The sequence below is a fragment of the Mus caroli genome, unplaced genomic scaffold (genome assembly GCF_978045245.1).
Source record: "Mus caroli unplaced genomic scaffold, Mus_caroli_1 scaffold_11, whole genome shotgun sequence".
Taxonomy (NCBI): Eukaryota; Metazoa; Chordata; class Mammalia; order Rodentia; family Muridae; genus Mus; species Mus caroli.
The window spans coordinates 102,373,308-102,385,544 of NW_028227266.1; the positions used below are offsets into that span (position 1 = coordinate 102,373,308).

Consider the following 12,237-nt stretch of genomic DNA (forward strand, 5'->3'; position numbering starts at 1 on the left):
CTCTGAAACTATAAACCTGTCCCAATTACATGTTTGTCTTTATAAGAGTTGCCATGGTCACAGTGTCTCTTCACAGCAATAGAACCCTAACAAAGACACAGAAGCGGGCTGATTAGGAGTCCAAGGTTAGTCTCATCTGAGTGTGAGTTCAGACTAATGTGTATAAGACACTGCCTTCTACCTCCTCCCCAAAGAAGCCAGGGAGTGGTACATGCCTATAATCCTAGCTCCTAGGAAGCTGAGACAGGAGAAATAACTTGAGTTTAATATCAGAGAGGGCTGCACAGAACTGTCTTTAAAAAACAGTGTGCTAAGAAATAATGGAAGAAGGGAGGAAACCTGGTGGCCTACCCACCCAGGAGTCACAGAGAAGGTTTTCTTCTAAGGATTCCATTCTTGACATTTCATTCCAATGGGAAAGAGCTCTCTCCCTGTGAGCTCTCTCTGAAGGTTCAACTCTTGGTAACTTCTGCCACATCAAGCTTCAGCTTCTGTCTATGGCAGGCACCCTGGATATCTGGTCATATGGTCCTGGACCTTGCAATTAGAGCTAGTTTGCTAATGCCTTTAGCTGAGGAGAACTGTCATTTGGTAATTAACTTAGGGCCATGACAAAAGCCTGTGACATCGATGAATCAGAACATAACACTGACCCTTGTTTTTCTCACAAGGGACACACATATCATGAAACAATATTTTTTTTTGGAGTTGTTAGTGGAATGAGCTTGTAACAGGAAAGCCAGGGGAGGCTGACATGAAGAGGTTTTGCTGGAAGGGGGTGGGGCCTACCAAGCTCCCTCCTTAAGAATATACCTCTTCAGGACAGGATCTTGCAGGGACTTGAGAAATCTGTCTTCCTGTACAGAGAAGTCCCCTGTGCCTCCATGGTGTGGGTGTGAGGTCTCTGGAATGGGCCTGTGCCCTCTGTGGGTCCTTCTTTTTTTCTAGGACTTGGGGGACGCTTCCAGAGGACTGTTTGGTCCTGGATGACTGTAACCAATGGATCGTGTGAGGACCTTGGCTTTGCCCTTTCAAGAACAAACCAGAATGAAACAACATAGCACACAGGGTCTCAAAATGATCTCTCCTCTCTCTTCATGTGTCAGACAAGTTGACAGGCTGTAGACATAGGGCCAGTCGTTCTGCCTATGTGGTCTTCTGTCCTCATAGGGGTCCATAAGGGGCCTTCACAACCAGCAGTCTGAAGCAACTGACACAGACCCAAAATGTTGCTGGCATAACAGAGGAACGAACTTTTAAAATCTCCCTGAATTTTAACTCATCTAAAAATTGGAACTGATAACTAATTTGGTTATAGGAAATTACAGCTAAAACCATACTTTTCCAACTAGTAATTTTGCATCACATATGGGCGTGTGCATATGAACATGTATATGGGTGTGTTTGTGGGTGTGCATGCAAGTATGTGGGAGTATGTGTGTGTGTGTACTTGTGAGTGGGCCCACGAAGGCCAGGAGTTAATGCTGAGCATCTCCTATCACTCTTTACCTTGTGTTTGGAGGCAGGGTTTTCTCACTGAACTTGGAGCTCACTGATTATCTAGACTGGCCAGCTAGTAAGCCTACAGGATCTTCCTGTCTCTACATTGCCAACTCTGGGATTATAATATGGGTCGCCATGCCTGGCTTTTATTCCCCATGGATGCTGGGAGAGTTTCATGTCCTTGAGTTGAGTGGCAAAGCATTTTACTATCTGAGCTATCTCCTCGGCAGCACCCCCCCAGCAACTACCACTTTTATGACATCTAAATGCCAAATACTTCTGAGAAAAATTTAGTATTTAAATTGATGTATGCTGTAAATGTAAACTGTGCATGAAATTCCAAAGGACTGCTATTTGCGTGTGTGTGTGTGTGTGTGTGTGTGTGTGTGTGTGTGTGTGTATGTGTGTAGCAATATTACTAGCCATTTTTTTTAGTACTGATCTCATATAGAAATAATATTTTGGATACTCTGGTGTAGAGAATGGATGAAGTCCAGGGTGTATGTGCATTGTTGGCTGTAAACACGACATTGTTGAGGACCCCAACATCTCAGCCTCGTAGGTGTGGCAAAGCCTTTCCCAGGGGAAGCTCAGAGGGATTATGATGGCGGCTTACTGTGGTTCTAGAGCAAATGCTGACAGTATGTGCACAAAATGTCCACAATACCTTTCTCACTTTCTCCTCCTAGATGTTTAAGGTCTGAAGACTGCTCCCCTATAAAGAGAGTCTCTACCAAGAACAGCCGTATATAATAACCCCATCCTCTTAGTTATCTATATGCAACCCAGCTCCCTTCAGCTATAAACTCTACTTAATAGAGTTTATAGCTAATAACTCTACTTCCCATTCACCCACATGTAACAAACACACTAAGCTTCCTGGGTGCTATGGCTTCTCCATCAGACCCGATCCCTTTTTGTGTGTCTGTCCATATGTCCACCTACTCTTCCATTCCTTGTTGCTGTAGTTCTGGGACCCACATGGGGACATAGCATATCATAGTAAACAGAATGTGCTATCTGAATTGGCTCTGCTCATTTCTTTTCATTTATTTATTTATGTTTTCAAATTTAGCTACTGGAAAAAAATTTAAGTGAGCCATGTGGCTCATGTTGAATGTCTGTGAATACATGTGATCATGACTGTGGGTCTCTCTGACCATCCAATAGCCTGCTCACTGCTCCTCTGTCTAATTCATCTCACTATTAATGCCACTGTCCCGGGAGAGGGGTAGAGGGGACACTCAAGTGCCAGGCATTCTTGTAGGCTGAAAATAGCATGTGCTAACTTTTAGCCGACAGTCCAGAGGGACATGTGAGTGATAAGCAGATGCAGTCAAGAGAGGCAACAGATAACTGCGTGTCATAGAGAACTTGAGGGATATGTGACAGAGAGACTAGATGGTAGCATGGTGGATTGTGGGGCTAGAGTCTCAACAGTGGGGGGACAGAAATGCCAGGCTGGATGAATGACTGGCTCCAAAAGCGCCACGCAGAGCACAGGCTAAAGTGCTAGTTAAAGGAAAGAAAGCCGGTATGACTGAGCACGAGCCAGGTGTGGGGCGACAGAACTCCCAGCATGCACTTTGTCACTGAGGCACTTAAACTTCCTCCCTCACATCAGTCAGGCTGGGGACATAGCCACTCTTATCAGGATGGACACAGTATCTTTAATTGCTAAATGGAGTAGCCGGTACTAGAGGGTCTTCCTTTTGGCTGTGAGCGCATATGAGTTCCATCTAAGCTACAGAATAAAGTTCTTTCCAGAAGATGAAAGAAAAGGGCCCCACCCTGGCCACTAATGTCTGTTGAGATTTAACAACATCATCTCCTAACACTCTCCTTTCTTCTGTCCTTGGCTTTTGCAGAAGCAAATGACCTGACAATCATCCGACTCAGTGTCACGGAGCTTCGAAGCTATCTTCTCCTCATTGGATACATAAGCATGTGTGCCCATCACTCCTTCCTCGTGGGAACATCTGTGTGGCTATTTATTTCCTTCTTCCTTTATAGGGAACCATAACTTGCCTTAGAAATCTATAAACAACTTTCTAGTTTTCATAGTTCATGATTTAAAAGTTTATCACATTTATTTTGTGTGTGTGCCTGTGTGTATGTGTGTAAGCCTGTTATACATATGGAGGTTAGAGGACTTCTGAGAGTGTGTTCTCTCCTACCATATATGTCCCAGGAACTGAACTCAGGTTGTCAAGCTTGACAGCAAACACCTTTACCATCTCACTGGCTCTAGAACCTTATAAAGTATCTGTTGACTGGGGAGAAATTTGGATTCTAAGATTGGTGATGATTCCAAATACCTGCCTGCCACATGCAAGGCCTTTGGTTAAACCCCCAGCCCTACAAACAATAATAAAGAAAATCATGGCTAATAGATAAGTGTATAGCTCCGAGGAAGACACTTGCTTGGCGTGTGCAAGTTCCTGTGTTCAATCCCCAACACCACCAACCAAAAAGAGTCTCGTCTCCTATATGAGATGGCATCCTAGAGATCCTAGAGAAACGTTGGTCTCACAGGGAAGGAGTACAAGAATAAAATACATCTCATTCATCACTACAATTTAATAAAGCAGGGGTGTTATACCCAGGGGTGATTTCAATGACATCTCTGGCCAATGGGTGCACGGCAGACTGCTTAATCATTAACCCTTCACCAGCCATCTCTGCTGGAACCTTCAGCCTGAGTACATGCGGATGAGATCAGGTCTCAGCAAGTATAGCCCTAGCTGTCCTGAAACCTGCTCTGTAGACCAGGCCGGCTTCAAACTCAGAGATCTGCCTGCCTCTGTCCACCAAGCGCTGGGATTAAAGGAGTGTGCCACCACCGCCTGACATTCGAGCTCTTACTAAATTTATTCTCAGAGAGATGGGAGAAGGGCAAGAGGCGATGCTGATAGTAAGGAGAATGGCCCAGTGTTTGTGGTACCATCCTGAGCTTCCAACAATCCTGGTATAACTGTGCCTTACTTAGTTGATGACAGATGTACCAGGAATATAGACTCCAGTTCTGCCCCCGTAGAGGAGGTCACCCAAAGTGTGATCTGTCTCTTCTCAGAGCCTGTAAGGCAGACAAGCTCCCCCGCTCCCCTTGCTGGGCTTCCTGCCCTCGCCAGACCCACTTCTCTGAAGCTCTGTGGGTTATTCCCGGGACCCTTTTAATAATCTGGACCACGGGACTCCTCTCAGGACTCACAGCGCTCTGTATGAGAGTTGCCACAAGAAAAGTGAATACCCTGACAATATCGGACCAAGTGAAATATCAGATATTTTCTACAGATGAAGTCTCTAGAGTTAGCCTATTTAAGCAAGTTACTGTGTTTGTTTCTATGTACATAGGTGTTTTGTCTTTATGTATGTCTATGTGAGGGTAACAGGACCCCTGGAACTGGAGTCACACACAGTTGTGAGCTGCTATGTGGGTGCTGGGACTTGAACCTCAGTCCTCTGGAAGAGCAGTCAGTGATCTTAACCACAGAGCCATCTCTCCAGCCCTGTATTTTATTTTTATTTTAGTTCAATAGTTTAACACACCTTTGATCAAAAGAAGCATAACATTTGAATGAAGTGAGGTGACTATCAGAGCATCCTTTCTCCTCAGGAAGTCTCCTCTGTCATGGTGAGAACTGCTTAGCAGTGACTAGGTGACTCCCTGCATTCAGACAGGAAAGTTGCCCTATCACTCTGGCTTTCTCTCAGGGTGGGGGCTGGTCACACCTCACAGAGATCTTCAGGAGAGCAGCTGCCATCTTGGCCATTACCACATCTGTGTGGTGCTCCACTTCAGAGCATCCAGTCCTCCCCTCTCATTTACCTTCAGACTACAAATAGGAACCCAAGGGGTGCCCTCTAGCAGGTACCCAGGAAAAGGTTCTGGTCTGCTATTTGGGTAACTCTCCGAGCTACAGCTCCTGGTAAGGCTCTGGTGCAGCTTATGCAAAGCCAAGTTCACCTATGAGGTACTGACAGGAGACCTGCTTCAGGCAGAGGACTAGGCCTGGGAAGGAAGGACTGGGGAACTGCCCCAGGGAGGTGGAGCCACAAGGAAAAGGGCTGTCAGTGAAAATGACTCCAGGAGAGTCAGGGATGAGAGGGAGGGGGGAACTGGATGCAGAGGCTGCAGAGGCCATGGTTCTGGGGTTCTGGCCTGAAGAATCTCTTATATCTACCACACATTTGTATCTATCATACAAAGCCAGTGACTCAGGTCTCTCAAAACCCTGAGATTAATTATAAATGAATACAGAATTGATAGAAAAAGTACCATCTTTAGCTAAACAACACCTCCTTCCAAACATCCAAAAAACTCCTTAATCTTCTCTTCTTCAGAAAAAAAAAATCCCAGAATTTTAACCTGTCCTTTCAAACAAGGGAGTATATCCATATAGCACTCAATTCATGCACTCCATGAGCGCGAAGTAAACCCCCCCACCCCCCGCATCAGCATTTGGGCGGAGTAGTGTAGACCATTCTGCTCTTTCTTTAAGATAGGATTGCTAAGCAAGTAGATGTTATTTACTAAATATTACTAATTACTGATAAGGCAACAGCTCCCCTTTGAAGGGCATTGGGCAACACTGGGATGTTTTCATACCCTCTCCTTTCTCTCTCATGAACACACATCAGGGTGGATATTATATTCTTCATCTGGGCATCGCAGTCGAGGAGTCACCTTAGCAATTGTATAATTGGTTAGAGGAAAGAGGAGCTCGGAGCAATCCTTTACATCCAAACCCGACATTCTCTCCTTCCGTATATTTTAGTAGAAAACTGAATTTGTCTATAAGAGCCAGTAGGTCTCATAAACACGAGCACACTGTCCCTCACAGACATCCTGGCAATGCTATAATGAAGGATATTCAAAGCCACAACATGGAGTTTCTTCAAAAGGTTATTCTTCAGTCTTTACTGACATTGCTTACAACAGGAATATCTTATTAAGATTTAATTAGCAAAAAGGAATTGTTTACTTACACAAATTTAAGAATCAAAACTTACAATGTAAAAGGCACTCTAAAGATTGTGTATGCCTATACTTTCTGGGCAAAGGTCACATTTGAAAGCATTTCTGCTTCAAATGTGTGTGAATAACTTCAGAGAGTCAAAGACCTGGTCTATCCCTAGAGACCAGAGACCTAGAGAGTATCTGGAAACCTTTTCATGAAAGCAAAACAAATATCCAGCCTCCAATTTTCGATTTGAAAAAACAAGCAAGCAAGCAAACAACCACTTAGCATGAAGTAAGGAAAAAACACAACATCAAGTTCCAACATGGTCCCACATCACAGCTGCTGGGCAAAGAGTGGGTGTGTGTGTGTGTGTATGGCGGGGGAGACAGTCCAACAGCTGTCAAGTCATGGAAAGCAATCTCAAATTGCTATGTTTGGAAGGAAAATTGATCCCAATAATTTAGAAGGGCCAGGAATGAATGTGTGCATTTTTAATCCAGAATCTGACACTGCCACATTACATGGAGGTTGGGACCACACAGCATCAGTGGCAAGGAAGACACTCTATTCAAAGAATGAGGGGCAAAGAAAGCTCCCTTTACCCCAACCTCAAAAACACCCCGCCCCTCAGGCGCTGCCGGATTGCCTGCAACATCTGAAAGGCAAGATGCAGAGTCAATGGTTGTCTGGGTCTAAACACTCTGCCAGTTACAATTTACTTCAGTTCATCCTCTTTAATTTAGGGAAAATTTCCCCTCATTTGTCAGGAGAAACAAACCATGCAGACAGAATACACAGGCCAACTTCAGTTTGTGATGTCTCAGTTCCTCTAACCTCTCCTTGGCTTCCAAAGGACCCAGCAGCAGTGGGAGCTTCGAGTACAGACGGGCTTGCTGAAACTGGGTCCCTGAGGAGAACTGAGCGGTAAAGACTTGAGGACTACATTACCCAGGTAGCCACACTCTAGCTATTAATTACGAATGTTACCCAGGTACACGCTTCTACAGTGCAGGATGTAACTGACAGCATACGAAGGCTTAAACAACAGATTTGTCTTAGTGGTTCATGAAATAACAGTGCATCTTATGTTAATGACGTCTTAGACTTTTATGGAGGTGGATCATAAAATGAAATATTTGTGGAGTCCCATTCTGATCTAAGCTCTAGACTGGACTACTTGTTGTAGATACATGAGGATTCCCCCAGCACCCATGGAAGAGCCAGGCATGGCAGCACACATGGGTAACCCCAGAGCTGTGGAGGCAGAGGCAGGAAGATCCTAGGTGCTCTCTGGCATGCAAGTCTAGCTGTAGTTCCAAGCTCCAAGTTCAGTGAGAGACCTTGTATGAAAAAAGCAAGTGGGTAGGAAGATGCCGGAAGTTGACTTCTACACCCCACACCCCACCCAGCTCTGCTCACATACAGGGAAGCACAGGCTTCCTCAGGCAAGAGTGCCTAGAAACACACGTGCACATATCACTGCATATTAGCAATACTTTCAGTGAAACAAGTCATTTTTTTAAAAAAAGATTTATTTATTTTATATATGTGAGTATAGTGTCATTGTCTTCAGACACACCAGAAGAGGGCATGGACCCCATTACAGATGGTTGTGAGACACCATGTGGTTGCTGGGAATTGAACTCAGGACCTCTGGAAGAGCAGTCAATGCTCTTAAATGATGAGCCATCTCTCCAGCCCCAACAAGTCAATTTTTTTGACAACAACAAAAAAATGGTTTTCATATCAACATTTCCATTTAGTCTTTATAGATATGTTCTTTTGGTCAGATCTCTCTCTCTCCCTCCCCCCTCTTCCTTCCTCCCTCCCTCCCTCCCTCTCCCCATCTCCACCCTTCCCTCTTCCCCTCCCTCCCCACTCTTTTGACAGGATCTCACTATCAGCTCAGATTGGCCTCAGATTTGTGATCCCCCTGCCTCAGCCTCTCAAGCGCTGGGATAGAGTGACAAGCCATCATGCCCAGTAGAACTTCTTCTGATTTTGATAAGGCAGTTGATTTTGACAAGGCAGACATTTTGTTCATGGATGATGCTGATATAGGCATAACTTAACGACTGGATACTAACAGCACATATGGGTTATCATGCATGCCAATAATTTGTGAGGTTTAGTGATGGTTATGATCTATCCCCTAACTACCAAAGAGCCGCCTCATCAGGCTATTTGAGTCTCTCAGCATCCCTGCAAGCAAGGACCATTGGTGCCTGTGGTGTCTAGGTGATGTCTAACCCCCTCCAGGTTTTCCAGTGCTCAGTTTAGAAGAATGGACACTGTATAATGTTAGGCCTAACTATGAAGAATAGAATAATTTATCCAATGCCTTTCAGATAATACATGGCTTTAAAATATATGCAGACTTGGGATATACAATCAGCATCGGCGATTCCTCAAACATTTCTCTGCCTTCCAAATCTGCTATGCTGTTTTGTCATGCACCCGTTCTCCTGCAGTGAAGCCTACCTCCCCTTCTTTGAGATATAGCATGTGTGTGTGTGTGTGTGTGTGTATGGGGGGGGGGAGGAACCATTTTTCTTTCAAGGTAGACTTAATCATTTCTTTATAACATCGCCTCTTGAATCTGTAAAGCCCCCTCTCTAACACATAAGCTTATCATTAAAAAAGAAAAGCAAGCAAGCAAGCAAGCAACCCTACAGTCCCATAGAACACACACACAAAGAACAGAAGAGGGCCCCAATAAGGCTTGGCAACTTTCCAGCAGGCTAGCCTTATGAGTTTTTGGGATTAGAATTCAGCAGAAGAAACAAGCCAATTAAAACACTTGGCCCCGAACCATGTGTAGATAAAGTGCTTTGCACAAACTACATCAGTCTAACCTGAGTCAGAAGTTCTGCTGGCTGACTGCCTAGTGATTTGCATCTCAGTTGCTTTTGTTTGATTCATTTTATTCTCTCAGCAAAAGCCAGGTGCCACTTGGTCTAGGAAAGACCCATCTTCCACCTGCCTCCCCACCAGGCTAGACAGACACAATGGGTTCTGTCTATAATATTTCCAACTTAGAGGCTCCACTTGGACTCAGAGTGGCCAGTGTCTGTTGTGCCAAGTGGGTTATCCAGAGCATCCAAGCATGGGGCTGGTCTTTATACCTATCTTGAGTAGCACCACAATGGTTGTTTATGCCACAACCCAAAAAAAGCACACGAGAAAGTCATTGTCCAGCACATCTTATGCTGCCACAAAACCAAGAAACCACACTTACACCACTCGCTATCTGAATCCCGCATAACTACGCAGAACATTCCAAGTCAAAGGCTATGTGGTCCCCAAAGGGGTTCCATGTAACAAAAATTCAGAAGATACAATGTAACATTTCTTTCCCATGAGAAATCAACACAAGGCCATACAGTAACACCTTGTATTGTACTGTGGAACAAAGAACAAACATGTCTTTCATGTGCATTTTGAATTAATGATACTCAAGTCACCCGGGAATTAGGATGGGATCTAGAGAGTGATGGATGCCCAAGACATGAGAGACCTGAGGCTTGGTGGCTTATCTAGATGAAGGAGAGGGAGAATGACTCTCCCACAGAGACTCTGAAGCTCAGTAAGTGATAAGCTTGGCGTGTTCCAGGTAAGGGATAGATGCTGCATAGACTTACTTAATAGTTGGCAATAGAGGGCCTGTAAACTTCTCTTCATGGTATCATCTGGTCCTGCTGGTCCTCCAGTTTATTCATGATTCTGTCTAGGAAAATGGGAGAAGACATCGTTACATCAGCGGACATAAATTGCTAACTAGAAGACTTCCATTTGAACTTGAGTACATACATAGCTGTATTTGAAATAGGAGTCTCTTAGAAACAGTTTAATTTATAATGCTACATGTTATACAATTACCACTGACCCTTTGACCAAATTCCCAAACCATGTAACACGCCCTACCCCAACCTGAAGACAACCCCAGGATGAGAGGGAAACATCCTGGCTTCAAGGGTTTTTCATAGATCTTGTGACTCTAGTCCAGTGGTTCTCAACCAGTGGGTTGAGAACCCCTTTGGGATTGGAGAATCCTTTTACAGAGGTTGCCTAAGACCATTAGAAAATATTTACATTATGATTCAAAATAGCAGCAAAATTACAGTAATGAAGTAGCAATAAAAATAAGTTCCTGGTTGGGGGCTGTCACAACATGAGGAACTGTCTTAAAGGGTCATACTGTCTTAAAGGGTCATGCTGTCTTAAAGGGTCATGCTGTCTTAAAGGGTCATGCTGTCTTAAAGGGTCATGCTGTCTTAAAGGGTCATGCTGTCTTAAGGGGTCATGCTGTCTTAAGGGGTCATGCTGTCTTAAGGGGTCATACTGTCTTAAAGGGTCATGCTGTCTTAAAGGGTCATGCTGTCTTAAAGGATCATACTGTCTTAAAGGGTCATGCTGTCTTAAAGGGTCATGCTGTCTTAAAGGGTCATGCTGTCTTAAAGGGTCATGCTGTCTTAAAGGGTCATGCTGTCTGAAAGGGTCATGCTGTCTGAAAGGGTCATGCTGTCTTAAAGGGTCATAATATAAGGAAGGTTGAGAAACATTGCTCGAGTCGTTAGAGAAGAACAGGAGTTTTTTCTTTTGTAAGCTTATTTCTACGGAGGGATTCACTAAACCAAAACAAGAACCAGAGAGCTTTCTCACACTTGAAAATGTAGGATACAAAACATATTTATTAGCTGGACACACACTTGTTTTTTTTTTTTTTTGATTTTTAATATTTTTATTACATATTTTCCTCAATTACATTTCCAATGCTATCCCACAAGTCCCCCATAGCGCCCCCCACTTCCCTACCCACCCATTCCCATTCTTTTGGCCCTGGCATTCCCCTATATTGGGGCATATAAAGTTTGCAAGTCCAATGGGCCTCTCTTTCCAATGATGGCCGACTAGGCCATCTTTCGATACATATGCAGCTAGAGACAAGAGCTCCGGGGTTCTGGTTAGTACATCATGTTGTTCCAACAATAGGGTTGCAGATCCCTTTAGCTCCTTGGGTACTTTCTCTAGCTTCTCCATTGGGAGCCCTGTGATACATTCAATAGCTGACTGTGAGCATCCACTCCTGTGTTTGCTAGGCCCCGGCATCGTCTCACAAGAGACAGCTATATTTGGGTCCTTTCAGCAAAATCTTGCTAGTGTATGCAATGGTGTCAGCGTTTAGAAGCTGATTATGGGACGGATCCCTGGATACAGCAGTCTCTAAATGGTCCATCCTTTCATCACAGCTACGAACTTTGTCTCTGTAACTCCTTCCCTGGGTGTTTTGTTCCCAATTCTATGAAGGTGCACAGTGTCCACACTTTGGTCTTCATTCTTCTTGAGTTTCATGCGTTTAGCAAATTGTATCTTATATCTTGGGTATCCTAAGTTTTGGGCTAATATCCACTTATCAATGAATACATATTGTATGAGTTCTTTTGTGATTGTGTTACTTCACTCAAGATGATGCCCTCCAGGTCCATCCATTTGGCTAGGAATTTCATAAATTCATTCTTTTTAATAGCTGAGTAGTACTCCATTGTGTAAATGTACCATAATTTCTGTATCCATTCCTCTGTTGAGGGACATCTGGGTTCTTTCCAGCTTCTGGCTATTATAAATAGGGCTGCTATGAACATAGTGGAGCATGTGTCCTTTTTACCGGTTGGGACATCTTCTGGATATATGCCCAGGAGAGGTATTGCTGGATCCTCCGGTAGTACTATGTCCAATTTTCTGAGGAACCGCCAGACTGATTTCCAGAGTG

General features: G+C 44.2%; 1 protein-coding gene across 3 annotated transcripts in view; it reads right to left on the reverse strand.

Annotated features, from left to right (window-relative positions):
* Tmem108 (transmembrane protein 108) overlaps nt 1-12,237 on the reverse strand; it is a 298,352-nt gene that overhangs the window by 120,934 nt on the left and 165,181 nt on the right. For 2 of the 3 annotated variants that reach the window (XM_021172798.2, XM_021172800.3), the window contains one exon: nt 10,109-10,194. In XM_021172798.2, the coding sequence (XP_021028457.1) occupies nt 10,109-10,148 (40 nt within the window). In that variant the 5' untranslated portion in view covers nt 10,149-10,194. The remainder of the gene's footprint in view (nt 1-10,108; nt 10,195-12,237) is intronic. The other variant, XM_021172799.2, reaches the window with a different exon arrangement.